This window comes from Salvia miltiorrhiza, chromosome 8 (genome assembly GCF_028751815.1).
Source record: "Salvia miltiorrhiza cultivar Shanhuang (shh) chromosome 8, IMPLAD_Smil_shh, whole genome shotgun sequence".
Lineage (NCBI taxonomy): Eukaryota > Viridiplantae > Streptophyta > Magnoliopsida > Lamiales > Lamiaceae > Salvia > Salvia miltiorrhiza.
This window is the reverse complement of record NC_080394.1, coordinates 1,149,877-1,166,828: the sequence shown is the minus strand read 5'-3', so window position 1 is coordinate 1,166,828 and position 16,952 is coordinate 1,149,877. Positions and strand designations below refer to the sequence as shown.

Genomic DNA, 16,952 nt, shown 5'->3' with positions numbered 1-16,952 from the left:
TCCAATGGTATACCAAATTCTATTTTGGTGTACCAAAACCTCTCCAATGATAAATTAAACTCAAACCCAAAATGGGTTTGGAGCCACCATTTGAATAGTATTACACCAAATTTGGTGTGATACTATTCACTACACCAAAACACTTTATAGAATTTAAGAATTGCAAACTAACCCCTCTTCTCGCTAGATATTGAGAATCCGTCCAATAATAATAATAATAATAATAATAATAATAATAATAATAATAATAATAAAATTAATTTGGTTGAGAATAATTTAGTTGAAAATAGAGTTTTAATTTGCAACAATAAAATAGATTAATTTTTAATTACATGACATATTAAAATGTATAATACAAGAATAATTAAAATAATATTAATAATATAATTAATACCACATGGCATAAAAACAACATAATTAAAATTACACAACATAATTCGAAAATCAAGCAGACGCAAATAAATAAACTACACAAGAAATACGAAATTAATCTAATAATCTGGTAGACCAGAACCACATCCTCCAATATTATTGAAATATGAAGAATATGTTTCAACTTCAAAAGGATTCGATTGACCTTGTTGTTGAGCTCTTTTCTGTAAAATAAAATGCGTCTTGAATTGAACATTTGTGGGAAGAATATACTAATTCCGTGTCTTGAATTTTATGTCGATGTTTGTTGTATTTTATTTTTCAAGTTATGTAATATTTAATGAATTTTATTTTAAATATTAGTTTTTTTTCTTATTTAATAATAATAAAAAAATTAATTTCCGTATAATATTTATTTTAATAGTATGAAATTATTAATTAAGAAATTGGGGTAAATGTATAATTTAAAAGAAATACATAGATATGATTAAAGAAGTATAAAAAATAAGTGGAAAGAGAATATTTAAAGAATATTATTTTGAATTTGAGTTTGATGTAAATGGTTGGAGAAGAATTACGTCACGTATATGTAAAATGAGTTTGAGTGTGGTCTAAGTTATCATCATCACTCATCCATTTTTATTCCTTATCTATCTCTCTCACTCAATTTCTCTCTCTCTCTCTCTCTAAATTATCATCACTCATCCATTTTCTATTCCTTAGCTCTCTCTCACTCAATTTCTCTCTTTCTCTCTCTAAGTTATCATCACTCTTCCATCTTCCATTTCTATTCCTTAGCTATCTCTCTCACTCAATTTCTCCCTTTCTCTCTCATCACAAAGAATGGAAGGAGAAGCTGCTGCTGCCGTCCTTCAAACTCTAGTTCAAAACCTCATCGACCTCTCCAAGAAAGAGATCTCTCAGATCCGAGGTCTCCGCAAAGATGCAGAAAAGCTAACTAAGAGTCTCAAAACCATCCAGAAATTCTTGAACGACGCGGAGACGCGTGACATCACCAGCGGAGCTGTGAAGGACTGGCTGAAGAAGCTTGAAGACGTGGCGTTCGATGCTGACAATGTTTTGGATGAAGTCAACTATCATATTCTCTCCAAACAAATAAAGGCCACCAAACCCATGAAGGCGAAGGTACTATCACCCTTCTCATCATCCTTCAATTCTATTGCGCGTCCGAGAAAAATGGCTGTTAGAATCCAAGAAATCAATGAGAAGTTGGCATCCATTAACGAAGAAGCCACCGCGCTTGGCCTAAGAGAGAAGCTTGACAATGAGCCTGCTTTGGTTATTGCTGCTTTGGAAACTGATTCATACACTCTTGATCCAATTTTTATTGGAAGAGATGATGTTGAGTCGGAAATAGTTGAGATGATTACCAGTAGCATCACAACTGAACAAGCAGTTTTCATCCTTCCCATTGTCGGGATGGGGGGATTGGGGAAGACGACATTGACTAGGAAAGTTTTCAATCATGTAAAGATGGAGGGTCGATTTGGATCGCGTATTTGGGTGGATGTTTCTCTTGATTTTGATCCAATCATTCTTTTCAAGAAAATTCTCAAAGAGTTGACTTATTTTGATCAAGTTGAGAGTAAGCAAGATATTCTTTCAAAGCTTAAAGAAGCTTTGAAAGATAAAACTTATCTTCTTGTTCTCGATGATGTATGGAATCAAGATAGTTTGAAATGGGAAGATTTTATGAATTCTTTGTTGGGAGTTAGTTGTGACAAAGGAAACGCCATTGTTATTACTACCAGAATTATGGAGGTGGCTTCAATTATGAATACAATTCATATACATGAGTTGAAAGGCTTATTGGAGGAAGAGTGTTGGTCAATAATCAGAGAAAAAGCCTTCGGAAAAAAAGATGTTCCATCACAATTTGAGGCCATTGGGAGAAAGATTGCAAGAAGGTGTCAAGGTTTGCCATTAGCTGCCAACATAGTTGGGGGAGTGCTGCACGATAAATCTGAGGATAAATGGCGTTCAATCGAGGAGAAATGGCTTTCACCAAATGAAGGCGGAGATAATATCACAGAAATATTAAGATTGAGCTTTGATAATTTGTCTCCGCCATTCCTTAAGAAGTGCTTCGCATACTGTGCGATGTTTCCTAAAGGCTCCGAAATCATCAAACAGGAACTGATTGAGATGTGGATGGCAGAAGGTTTTCTTCAAGCTGATGGAAGGGATGACATGGAGTCCATGGGCGAACTATTTATCAACATTCTTCTGCACAACTCTTTACTGCAAGTTTTATGGGGAGATTATTACGGCATGCATGATCTTGTGCACGATTTCGCTTGTTTTGTTTCAGGTGGTAGCAGCCGAGTTCGGTACATGACTCTCGGAGACAACTATTGTGGAGAGGAATCAAGTGGTATCCCAAAAGAAATGGCAAAATCTTTGCGTACATTACTAATAACATCGGAAGCTGATATTTCTGATATCAACTTCTCAGACTTGGAAAGTTTGCATGTTTTACGTCTTGACTCTGAAGTTAAAGAGCTGCCAAGTTCGATTCAAAAGTTGATACATTTGAGAGATTTTGACATTTCAAATACAAGAATTGAAGTTTTGCCGGATTGGATTGGTGAATTCTTTCACTTGCAGACGTTGAGAGTAGACTCATCAGATTTCAGAATTAGGAGAAAACTGCCAAGTACGATTAAGTACTTGATTAACTTGAGGCATCTTTATATTGACTGGAGGGTAGAGTTGCCTATGGGAATTGGGAGATTAACTTCTCTCCAAACGCTAACCCACTTTCCAGTGGGCGACGAGAATGGCTGCAAAATTGAAGAGCTCGGAAGTTTAATTAATCTTAAAGGGGAGGTACAGATTCAGAATCTAGAAAGGGTTCATGACAAGGAAGAGGCTGGGAAAGCCGATTTAATCAAAAAGTCAAAAATATTGAACTTGTGTTTGAACTGGAATACATATGGCACAAGAGAAGGTGAAACAAATGATGAGGATGTATTGGAAGGCCTTCAACCTCACTCAGATCTGAGGGAGTTAGAGATTTGGGGATTCAATGGCAGGAGGTTTCCATTATGGACTCAGAAGATGTCAGTTCGAGATGCGCCTCAAGGCTCTTGGGTGCTACTTAACAACTTAATGTCGTTATCACTTTCATATTGCGGAGAATGTGAAGAGATCCCAATGTTGGGGCACTTACCCAATCTCAAGTCCCTTTGGTTGGATGGATTGTTCAATTTGAAGTGTATAAATTCTTCATTCTACGGAATGGTGAACAAGGACACACGCATTGTTTTTCCAGCTCTTGAGAGGTTCGAATTGTCATTCATGGATAAGCTGGCAGAGTGGGCAGAAATAGAAATTTCAGATGAAAGTGAAGTGAAGCTATTTCCTCGCCTCAAATATTTGAAAATTGAGTATTGCTATCGATTGAAGAGTGTTCCGAGTTTGGGGCAGTTGCCCAATCTCATGACCCTTGAGTTGGCAGCATTGTACAATTTGAAGTGTATAAATTCATCATTCTACGGAATGGTGAACAAAGACACACACATTGTTTTTCCAGCTCTCGAGAAGTTCAAATTGCATCACATGCCTAAGCTGGCAGAGTGGGCAGAAATAGAAATTTCGGATGTAAGTGAAGTGAAGCTATTTCCTCGCCTCCAACATTTGCAAATTATTGATTGCCCGCAATTGATGAGTGTTCCAAGTCATGTCTCGTCATGCCTTAAAAGTATGGCGATTGATAAGATCGGTGTGGAATGTCTGCCAGCTGATTGGATATTCAGTAACAACCAGACTCTCTCTTATTTGGTTATAAGAGAGTGCCCCAATTTGAGAGAAATATCAGATAGGTGGGGAGAAGAAGAATCACAAGGAAGAAGCTTCACAATCACATCCCTCCCTAAATTCCCTCGTCTAACACATTTGACAATTGTAGGCGTTCCTAAGTTAAGTTTGGAGACTGTGGATGCAATGCGGCGCCTCCAAATTCATGGCAACAAACACATTAACCCTGACGGTGAGTATCAATATCTTTTGCTAGAAACAGTTGTGTGTGTGTTTTATTTGAAAAAGAAATTCTAATTATTTTATGGTGTTTCTAACTGTAGGCGTTCCTAAGTTACGTTTGTCAAGTTTGGAGACTACGGCGCGCCTCACAATTGATGAGTGTGATCAGTGGTCAAGCTCGACAGAAGTCGAGTTGCAGAAGGAAAATGTTGCCGCCACTCCTGTAGAAAATCAAGGAAGCGAACCACCATCCACTTCAGATAGTACTCCGGTGCCTGATGCGGTGGTTCCAAAGACTTTCCCAGTCGACTCAAGCTCTTCTTCCCTTTCAATCGAAATCAAAGATAGTGAAGCAAAGATTTCTGTGAAGCACCAGAGAGAAATTCAGGAAGTGGATGAACCTACTTCTTCATCAAATGCAAAAAGAAGTATGCATCACCAGGAGAGCATTGCAAGCCCTATTTATTTTCAAGAGGAGGGACATTATTTGGTTGTTCTAAAGGATAAGCATCTGCGGCTAGAATTGATCAATAACCAGAGTTTCTTGATTGGTGATTCTCCATCTGCGGTGAAGCCGATGCTAAGTTTGGTAGAGAAAGACTTGCACGAGCTACCTGAGAAGCCAAACTACCCGAATTCGTTGATTTTACTCCTACAGAGAAACAAGCGTCTAAGCCTCATTCATCGATCATTCTTCGACACCATGCCAGATTTGAGTTTTCTGGACATGTCCGACACCAAAATCAGGAACTTACCTAGTTCGCTCTTCGAGCTCTCGAAGCTTAAAGTGTTGCTGTTGAGAAATTGTATTTGTCTCGAAGAGCTCCCCCATGAAATAGGAAAACTCAGGCGTATGGAGGCGTTGGATCTTTCGGGTACTGAACTTTATGAACTTCCCGATGAAATCAGTGAGCTTACACTTATGAGGAGCTTGCAGCTGTCTTTTTATGGACCTGATGATGAAAGTGAATACGATGATTTGCCATCTCGATTGGTTTCTCCCAGTTTTTTATCAGAGCTCAAAGGAATAGAAGCACTAAGCGTTAGCGTGCACCCTGAAGATCAACGATGGACAAAAACGGTTGCAGACATGATAAAGGATGTCAGCAGATTGGAGAGGTTGAGTTATCTTCACTTCTACTTTCCTCAAGTAGAAACGTTTGAGAGTTTCATTCAAACGAGCCCTGCGTGGAAGAAGCAGAGCTTAAGGAAGTTTGAATTGACTGTCGGCCAAAATGTGAAGCGAATTGCCTCCCGAGTCCCAGATGAAGTGGAATCTTTGTTCAGTCGAGAAGAGAGATGCTTGAGGTATGTTAATGGCGATAAGGTATTGCCATTGATTAAATCCGCACTCACTCATGTCACGTCATTCTACTTGGATCATCACACTGAAACCAGAAGCTTGTCTGAATTCGATAATTCTAACTTTGATGGATTGAAATTCTGTCTCGTGAGAGAGTGTCCGAAAATGCAGGCGATTTTGGACGAGGAAAATGCAGGAAGTGCATTTCCATGTCTAGAATATTTGGGAATCTACTTCCTGTGGGAGCTGAAGCAAGTTTGGAAGCCGGCCCCACAAGCGGGGCGAGTGAAGAGAATCTTTAAGACGCCTACGCCTTTGAGAAGCTTTGAAGCTCTTAGGTTTCTCATTATCAGCACATGTCCTAAGCTATGCTTTATACTTCGGGAATCCATGCTTCAGTGTTTTGCCAAGCTAGAGGAGCTTATTGTTGAAGACTGCGAACGCGTGGAGGAGATAATCAAAAAGGAAAACGAGAAGGTGAAGTACGAAAACAACGCTCTTCCCAGTTTAAGGAAGCTCGAGCTTCGCTATCTGCCCGAGCTGGTTGGTCTTGGCTGTGGTATTCGTTTGTCCAAAGAAGAAATCAGTGTTTATGGTTGTCCTAAGTTGATTCCTAACTCTTAGCTTGTGATGTAGTTTTTTGGTTCCTGATACTTATTATTGTTGATTTTCAATGTATCTGTATATGCAAGTTTTTATCGACGTGATCAAATTCAAGAATTTCTTGCATTTATCATTAATGTCCGACCCTCAAACTATGCAACAACAACAAAAATCCCGACTTTTCCAACATTTTTTTGGTTGCATGAGCTGAAATAACTTTTGGTAACCAGCAAAGATGAGAAGTTGATTTTAAATGTATAAAAGTTGAGCCTCATTAAAATCTATCCTTACAAAAATCCAATGGAAAATAAACATTAGAACAGAGAAAAAATAGTGTTACTATTAGAAACTCCAAACAACAGGAAAACCAAAAGCATCCCAGAGAAAAACACTAAACAAAGTGCAAATGACTTGGACAGTTATAATTATGGTGACAATGAATCGCCACTTAATTGGTAAGACGTTTCCCTGTAATTATTAGATTGTGGTTCGAGTCACCACATAGAGGAAATAGAGAACCATTAAAGAAAAGGAAAAAGGTGCGGGAAACGCCCGAGCCTACATGGGAGCGGATCCTCTACTGTGCTTAGAAATGTTGTGCAACCAACCGCGTCGTTGCAGTTAGAAATCCATCAAGCTCATCGTGGGAAGACGATAAATGAAATTGACAGCATGTCTTCTGCATCAGAAAGGGCCTAAAACACAAGATTCATTAGATTCACAGTAATGGAATCTGAGACTTTCTGATTTACAAACCAAAAAGGCAAAGAAATCAGCATCTAAGTTTTCTCTCCTTTGAGAAAATAATATGATGAAATTACCCAAACATATTTCAAATTTTACTGCTAATTTAAAAAAGGAGCTGTCTACCATAAATTAGAGGCTAACTCAGATATGGACTTAGGTAAACAAATTAGATTCAACTAGCAGATTACAGACTTACAGTCATGAATGATCATATTTCTATTTAGGTTCAAGTTTAAACCTTTTCATCTTCAAAACACCAAAAAGGGAAAGACATCAACATCTAAGTTTCTCTCCTTTGAGCAAATAATATGATGAAATCACCCTAACAGATTTCAAATTTTATTGCTAATTTCAGCAAGGAGCTGTCCACCATAAATTAGAGGTCAAATGTTGACAACTCAGGTATAGACTTAGATAGGTTAAGACTAACATCAAATTATAGTCATGAATTAATGATCATATTTTTATTTAGGTTCAAAATTTAAACCTTTGGTTTCTAAAGCAAGATGCTCAACATCAAGAATTTGTAGCAGAAAAGTAATACTAACCTTTTACTTGCCATCAATCAACAATCTCTGTCTAGATAAATGTCACTAATGAGAGGATATTGAATTATCCACCGGAAGGGATGACGATGCTTCTGTGTTTAGTGGAGTGTTGGTGTTCTTTGGCTTATGAGAAACAGGCTCTTTGCCGTGTGATGATGATGGTGATGCCACAAGATCAGTTGATCTTCCATGTAAAGATGACTCTCCTTCGTGATAGACTCCACTGGCTGATGTTTGTTCCAAAAGAAACTTGCAATGAGGAAGGAAACGTTGTTTTTCTTCCTCTGGCAAGTGAAGTGCATTCCACCAACTCTCTTCACATCCAACCGTTTCCAACTTCTCCGCGTTTCTCAAACTCAAATGAATATCTCTCAATCTGTTGCAACTTGCTATGACAATTGTCATCAGTGACTTCCAATTCATGGAGCCATCTTTGCATATGCTTCTTAGCATTGGCAAGTTTACCAGTTCGACAGTCTTCACCTTGTTTAAGATATAAGATAGATCAACATGCTCTGGTATATTGCGGATTTCTTCATTGATGATCTCCACAACCTTGGAGCAATTCTCAACCTTTATATGTTCTAAGCTTGAAAGAGCTCTCACTAGTTCATGATTGAGAACCGTAGTTAATTCCGTGCAACCAAACAATGTAAGATCCTTCAAGTTTGCAAGGCTTCCTGAGGAAACAGGCCCTCTCCAAATAGAGTCCAGTTTTTGAAGATCAAATAAATGCAGTTTCTCCAAACACTGAAGTACAGCACAGTCTGTTTCTTCCAAGATTTCCGTCTGCATCTCATCGATTTTACGGCCATCCACAAGACTCGTCATATTTGTACAATGCCCAACCACACAAACTTTCAATGTTCCAGCATTTTTTAAGTCGAATTCACTCAAGCTCTCTACACCAGAGTGACCAACTAATTCAAATGAGGTGGCTTGCCTTAGCACTTCTTTCACCGAGGAAATTTCTTTAATCTTGGAGAATCTCAGCCGTCTCTCTTGTGAGACTCGAGAGATTTCTAAACCATATGGAAGTTTCATCTCACAACAACCAACAGAAATATTGAAGGACCTTAAAGTATTTGGACCCCAGTGTGTCTCTGTATTCAGCAGTGATCGGCTCTCAGCAGCGAATTTTTCAAGACTACTCACTTTTGGGAAGTGAAAATTAAGAGTACTCAGCTTTTCCAAACTTGCAAGCTCGATGACTATGTGATCAGCAATATCATTCCAGCCTCGACTACAGCAGCCTGCCTCAATGGTCAGCTCTTCCAGCTGATGAAGACTACTGATCATATCAAGAGGAATCCTCATTGCCACTTCTGTAGAAGCCACATCGCGTCTGCACTCCGTTTTGCTAAATGAGATTCGCAAACACCTCAATTTAGCCATTTCACTCATTCCATCTGGCAATGAACGGATTGAAGTTCCCCGAATATCAAGGAGTTCGAGCTCCTTCAACATTTTTACTCCCGGTGGTAACGCCTCAAGTAGAGGACAACCATTCAGATATAAACATCTTAGCTTAACCAAGTAAGAGATAGAATTTGGAAGAGATTCTATCTTTGTGTTGTGCAGGTCCAAAATGAGAAGCATATTCATTTCGCGAAAGCACTCATCTTCAAATGACACCAAGCCACGATTGTGTTGCATCAACAATGTTGAGATGCTGTTACATTTTAGATCATTTGGTAGATTGGACTTACTACCTATCAACTGCATCCTCTCACGTGGGCCATCGTTTTCACCTACACATTCTTGCTGAGCAGCCACTTTTCTGAAGAATTCTGGCATCTTAACATGTTTGTCCGAGTGATTTTCCACTAGATATCGATCTGTTAGCTCCCTCAACGTCGTTGCTCCACGATCTCGTGCACTTCTAAGTAGTGGATCAACTTCGAGAAAGCGCTCAGCATTCCAACATTCCACAAGATAATCTTTGTATATTTTGTAGTTACTTTTGAACAAGGCCACAAAAAGCAGACACTTCTTGCAACTGTCGTCTAACTTATCATATGCTAGCTTGTAAGCATGTCCGACGCCTTGCAAATTCTGCAATTTGGCTTTAGTTTCGGATTGCAAAAGGCTCTTCACATCACTCCACTCATCTTCATTTCTCTGCCCTTTTAAATGATAAGCTACCAACTTGATCACCAACGGCAGCCCTCCACACGACCTTACTATGCACTCAGCAAAGAATTCAATGCGCGTGTCATCGATTGTGCCAAAAATTTGTTTGAAGAGGCCGAACGCCTCATTCTCCGACAGCGGCTGGATTTCAACATGCTCATCAATCATCGGTGCGATAACTTTCCTGTTACTTGATGCGACCACAACTCTGCCATGTTTGTGGCCTTTATGAATTCCCACTTCGTCTAAATTGATGGTTGATGAGACTTGATCGATCAACAGAATGTATTTCTTATCCCAAAGGAACTTCGAAATCATTTCTGCATTTTGTTCTGCACTGTTTGCTTTCTCTAGCTTCAGTCTCCCCATGATCTCATCTTGAATCAGGTCTTTTGCATCCCGTTGTTTATCACAATCTATCCAAATGACATACTCAAACTTCATCTTCATTGATGAATTTTTGAGTTGATTATTCAACGTTTTGAGGATAGTTGTTTTTCCTACTCCAATGGCCCCCAAGATACCAATTGATCTGATGCCGTCTTCACTGAGATACCTCAAGATTCTTTCTACATATCCAGTGGACGAAGGAAGATCAATATCGTCGTGTTTCACTTGAACCGACTCAATCTTCTTGTCGCGCAACACATCCTCTTGTTTCATTTTGTCAGTGACATCTGAGATGTCAGCAAGCAGCTCACTTACCTTTCTACTGAGCTTTGCAAGCTTGAAGAACTTGCGCGTCAAGATGGTTGGCTTTCTCTCCTGCAGAGCCTTGATCACGTCTGTTGCACTTGAGACGTCGTGAGCCTCAAAATTCGGGAGATCATTGTGGCAGAGTCGTCGGTAGTTATTGATATACTCGAAAGATCTTTTCTCCAAGACTTCAAACTGCGTGATCCTAACATTGTATAGATCACTTCTTTCTTTAGACACACTTTCTTCAAGTGTTTGATCAATTTGGCGCTTCCTAGAATAAAAGTTAGCCAACTCTGCAACGATCTTTGTTAAATTGTCTTCTAATTTTTTAACATATTTTGCCTTGCCCTTCATGTATGAAACCCCGTCTTTAACAGGCTGGTACAACGTTTGCAAAATTTGCCACACCATCCTAATAAAATAGATGTTAGCTTGTGAGATTCGATCATTGATAGACACAACACAATAAATGAATGTAGATAAAGTTTTGCAAATGTACATAAACCTATGAGAAGCACTTACATGAGCGCCGGCTTATTTCTGCGCGCAGTATGTGAGCGCGGGTCTAGGTCGGGTCGGGTCGGACCCGAGATCCGGCTCCAATTTATATTTAAAAAAAAAAATTGCAATGACTTTATTACTAGTTTTATACAATGTGAATGAAATTATTAACAATTGAGGAGGTAGCGCAGTGGTTTGGGCGGCTGGGCCTATGTGTAGGCACTGGGTTGAGGGTTCGAATCCCAGCTCCCTACACATTATTTTTAATATTTTCATTCTTTGTTTTGAAGTGTTTTTTACTAATAAAAATAGTGTCAATGTTATAGTATTTTTAAAGTGTTTTTTATTAATAAAAATAGTGTCAATGTTATAGTGTAATTTCTTTTCGACAAACATGATTTTTAATATTTTTATTCTTTGTGTTTAAAGTATTTTTTACATATTAATGGTGTCATTTACCAAGAAAAATAGTATCATTTAGATATATTAAAAGTGTCCTTTAGATATAAATATAGTGTCTTCTTCTTTTTTCTTTTTGGTTTCAATTTTTTAATTATTATTTTTTTATTTTATTTCTATAGTTTCTTTCTTTTAAGTATATAGTTTCTTTCTTTTTACTTGTAGTTTCTTTCTTTTATAAGTTTCTATAGTTTCTTTCTTTTAAGTATGTAGTTTTTTATCTTTTAAGACTTGTAGTTTCTTTCTTTTAAGTATGTAGTGTTTTTCTTTTTTCTAATACTTGTAGTTTCTTTCTTTTAAGTATGTAGTTTCTTTCTTCATTTAACATTTTCTCACTTTTTTGACATATATATGCGCATTTTTTCTCTTTCTTTTTGTTTTTTCAGATTTAAATTATATAGTTTCTTTATTTTTATCATTTCATTTCTATAGTTTCTTTATTTTTTTTCTATAGTTTCTTTCTTTTAAATATATAGTTTCTTTCTTTTTACTTGTAGTTTCTTTCTTCTATAAGTTTCTATAGTTTCTTTCTTTGAAGTATGTAGTTTTTTTTTCTTTTAATACTTGTAGTTTCTTTCTTTTAAGTATGTAGTATATAAATGACACTACAAGATTTCAAATGACACTACGACATTTCAAATGACACTACGACCTTTTAAATGACACTACAAGATTTCAAATGACACTATGATATTTCATGACATTTCAAATGACACTATGACATTTAAATGACACTACGATATTTCAAATGACACTATGACCTTTTAAATGACACTACAAGATTTCAAATGACCTTTCAAAAGACACTACGAGATTTCAAATGACACTATGACATTCCGAATGACATTACAAACTTGCAAATCACACTACGATATTTCAAATGACACTATTACATTTTAAATGACACTATGACATTTCAAATGACACTATGACATTTCGAATGATACTACAAGATTTCAAATAACACTATGTCATTTTAAATGACACTTCAACAATTCAAATGACACTAGAAGATTTCAAATGATATTACAAGATTTCAAATGACACTATAACATTTTGAATGACACTTCAACACTTCAAATGACACTCAAAGAATTCAAATGACACTTCAACACTTAAAATGACACTTTGAAATTTTGAATGACACTTCAACACTTAAAATGACACTTTAACATTTTATATGACACTCGAAGACTTCAAATGACACTTCAACACTTAAAATGACACTTCAATAATTCAAATGACACTACAATAATTTAAATGACACTTCAACAATTGAAATGACACTTGAAGAATAGAAACGACACTACAACAATTCAAATGATGCTTCAAGAATTCAAACGACACTTCAACAATTCAAATGACACTCGAAGAATTGAAACGACACTACAAGAATTTAAATGACACCAAATGATTCCAAATCACACTTTGACATTTTAAATGACACTATATGATTTCAATTGACACTACATGATTTCAAATGATACTACAATAATTCAAATGACATTTGAAGAATTAAAATGACACTTCAACACTTCAAAAGACAATTGAAGATTTCAAATGATACTATGACATTTGAAATGACACTACAAGAACTTAAACAACACTTCAACAATTCAAATGACACTACAATAATTCAAATGAGACTTCAACAATTGAAATGACACTTGAAGAATTGAAATGTTATAGTGTTAGTGTCATTTGAAATGAAACTACAAGATTTCAAATGACACTTTAACATTTCAAATGTTATAGTGTCTTTTGAAATGTTAAAGTGCTTTTTGAAATCTTGTAGTGTCATTTTTTTATCGGAGTTGTGTCTTTCAAATGTTATAGTATTAATTATTATAAGTAGTGTTATTTACATCTTCGAATAGTGTCAATTATAGAAAAGTGTCATTTACAATATTATAGTATCAATTCGATGTTTTAATTAATAGTGTTACTTAACAAGTAACATAGTGTCATTTACTGTTTTTAAGAATATATGTAAATGAAACTATATCTAAAGTGTTATTATACTTAAGAATAATATCATCTACAAGTAAAATAGTGTCATTTTCTATTATTAAATGTGTCAATTCTTCAAGTGTCATTTGAAGTGTTGAAGTGTCATTCTAAATTTCAAAGTGTCATTTTAAGTGTCATTTCAAATGACAATTACAATCTAATAGTGTCATTTAAAATGTTATAGTGTCAATTTCAACCTTATAATGTCAATTGTACGAATTGTCATTTAAAATGTTATAGTGTTATTTGTATATGAGAATAATGTCATTTAAAATATTATAATATCATTTAAAATATTATAGTGCCATTTACAATCTTATAGTGTTATTTAAAATATTATAGTGTCATTTGTATATGAGAATAATGTCATTTAAAATGTTATAGTGTCATTTACAATCTTATAGTGTTATTTAAAATGTTATAGTGTCATTTAAAATTGTATAGTGTCATTTACAATCTTATAGTGTCCTTTAAAATGTTATAGCGTCAATTACAATCTTATTGTGTCATTTGCATATCCAAATAGTGTCAATTTCAACCTTATAGTGTCAATTATACCAAATATCATTTAAAATGTTATCATGTCAATTTCAATATTATAGTGTCAATTAAATATATATATTAAAAGTGCCATTTAAATATAAATACAGTAGTATTTATTAACGCAAATGATGTCATTTATTGAGAAAAAAAAAATGTTATCTACCAAGAAAGAAAAATGGTGTCATTTAGATATATTAAAAGTGTCTTTTACTAAGCTAAACAGTGTCATTTTTGTTTACTAAGAAGCATTCTTTTCACACTCATCTGAATCTTTGCTTCCATTGACACTCTCTTCTGCACTTGGAGTTCAAGATACGCATGCATGAGCAAAAATAGTAAATGACACTTGAAATATTTGTAAATGACATTATTGAACTTAATAAATAACACTATTTATTCAACTTTTTATTCATTGAGACATTTTAACAAACACCTTGACCACAATCCACAGTGACATGCTTAAGCTATATATAGAACAGTGGAGCACCCTTAAATTTGAGCTAGTCATTTCAAGAGAAAATATAATAATAGTCACAAATTCTCTATTCACTAAGATCAACCTGCATAAGATAAAGAGAGTACTTAGTTGTATTTAGGTTGAAAAGTGTCATTTCCTAAGACAAATAGTATTCATTGAATTTTTGACTGGGAAAGGGATTCGCGCGCATTCTGTGAGCGCAACTTTTAGGCGGCGCTCATTTAAGTTTTTGTGTAAACCTATTACTTTAGATTCTATCGACAACACATGTGTTGAAAGATTGTACTATTTGGAACCACAAAATCTATGAAAACTATATTTGATATGAGTTTGAGAGTAAAATTCTCACAGCTAAATGGCGCTAATAATCTTCATTGATTACTAAAGATCATTTTACTAGTCAAAACTTGCAAGATAGGGTCAAATATTCAAATTCAAGTCTATGATATATCAAAAGATAAAAGATACTATGCAAAACTAATAAGAGAGAAAAAAAAAATAGCTTGTGACTTCTTACTTTTAATAAAATTATACTTTTAATATGCATATCAAATTTAAAATCATGATACGAGCTTTAATTTGATATATTTTACGTAAATATTTGATTTAAAATGTAAAAGGTAGTATTATTTATTTAAAAATTAAATTTTTTAAAAAATCTCTTTCCTCTCTCATATTTTTTTGAACAAATCTAATTTTTTTTTTATATATTTTTATTAGTTAACTATTATTTTGCTTTTTCATAATATCAATTTTTATTACTACGAATTTTTCTTTATTTTTATATTCAATTCAAATATAATAGGCCCAGTCTAAAATTAGAAATAATTAGGGACTTCTTAATTCTTATTTTATTTTATTTTTAAAAAATAAAAAGTTACAAAAAATAATTATAATGTGGACAAATACAATAAAATAATTATTTTTCGTAAAATAAAATCCTTTCTTAAAATAAAAAATAAAAGTGGATAATTTTTCTTAAAATAAAATCCTAACGAAAAATAAATAATTATTTTTACTAAAATGAGATAAGGGAAGCAACTAGGAAGCACCAGTACGTTTTTCAGCCTAGCGTCCGAGTATTAATACCCTTAAAATACCAATACAAAAAAATACGCCTAAAATACGTATTTAATACGTTTTTTTTCGTATTTTTTGTTTAACTTACTTTTAGGGTTGGGAAATACGTATTTAATACGTTTCGGAGACGTTTTTTGACCCAAAAATACGTTTGACCAGATTTAAAAAAAAAAAAAGAAACAGAAAACCCTAACCTGCGTAAACCTTCACCCTCACTCTCATTTCTCTTGCAACCCTTCACCCACCCTGCGCAAGAAGACAAGGCAGCGCCTTTCTCCGCCACCGGTCTGGACCGCCGCCGCCGCCGCCTTCTGGACTGCCGTGAACCGCCGCGCCGCCGCTGCTCTAGGACCAATTCGTGGTATGTTTAGTTAGAAACTTAGAATTGCTCAGATTATCCAATTTGTGGTATTTTTTGGGGATTGAATCTTTGATTTGTGTGAGGTTGGGTGAGTGGGTTAATTAATAATTGATTGTTTATTGGTATTGGGGTATATTGGCGGTGGGTTTGATATTGGGCTGGTTGACAGATGCCCTAATTAGGCTAATATATATATATACTAATATTATTTATAAAAAAATTAAAAAAACTAAAACGTATTTTTAACGTATTCGTATTGTGATTTTTGGGATATTGACGTATTTTCGTACTCGTCTCGTATCGTATTCGCATTTCGTATTCGTACCGGTGCTTCCTAGGGAAGCAAAGGTAATTAACAAAAATTAGGGATGTACTTAAAAGCTTAAAATTGCATGAATCACACCATTTATCCATCAAAAAAGTGAGTTTCTTAATCTCCGTGCCGAAAAGAACTGAGTCTATTGGACTGTGACGAAGAGAGTACTATAGAATATTGGTTTCATTGATGTTTACAGATCTTAGAGTGTAACAGATCTTGACTCCTTAGACCGCTTTACAGAAGATTTTCTGGCTCATTAACCATTTTATAATCAGACTCTTGAGGATAATAGCAGAATATCCAAATATTTCAAGCCAAAAAAATTTGGCTTGGAAATTTCACATCACATTCTACTACTGTAACTGTAACTGCATTTTTAATAGACATAGATGAAACCAGTAAAGTATCTCGATTATATCAGCTTAATTTCTTACCTAATTAAACAAAATAAAAGATAAAAAAGCATATTAGAAAATAGATGGTTACAGCAGCATGAATTCCTAACAATACTATTCCAAATGCTTAACAAAATAAAACAAGGTTGTGTATATAATGTGTACTGAAGAAACGAAAACTTATTTGGTTTCGGAAAATAAATCGAATCATGAAGAAAAAGATAAAATGATACCTTAACTTCTCAGAACTAAGAAGGAAATCTTTCAGATTCCGCGCGCAAAATGCCCTATTTTGTCGGGGATCTCGACAGAGAGAGCATTTTCAGAAGTGATGAAAAGTTTTAGGATTTTTTGAGATGCAAAGTTGAGTCAATGGGCGAAGGTCGCTCTCCACAGTCC

General features: G+C 35.1%; 2 protein-coding genes across 2 annotated transcripts; one reads left to right on the top strand and one right to left on the bottom strand.

Moving 5' to 3' along the window:
* Positions 1-1,103: 1,103 nt before the first annotated feature.
* LOC130999779 (putative disease resistance RPP13-like protein 1) lies at positions 1,104-6,379 on the top strand. Its single transcript, XM_057925417.1, has 2 exons — positions 1,104-4,384; positions 4,476-6,379. Exons 1-2 carry the CDS (start codon positions 1,216-1,218, stop codon positions 6,299-6,301), a joined length of 4,995 nt encoding a protein of 1,664 aa, XP_057781400.1. The 5' UTR covers positions 1,104-1,215; the 3' UTR covers positions 6,302-6,379.
* Positions 6,380-6,711: 332 nt separating this feature from the next.
* LOC130999782 (disease resistance protein At4g27190-like) lies at positions 6,712-16,952 on the bottom strand. The gene is made up of 3 exons (XM_057925420.1): positions 16,787-16,952; positions 7,576-10,819; positions 6,712-6,975 (listed from the first exon to the last, which is right to left on the bottom strand). Exon 2 carries the CDS (start codon positions 10,816-10,818, stop codon positions 7,621-7,623), a length of 3,198 nt encoding a protein of 1,065 aa, XP_057781403.1. The 5' UTR covers position 10,819; positions 16,787-16,952; the 3' UTR covers positions 6,712-6,975; positions 7,576-7,620.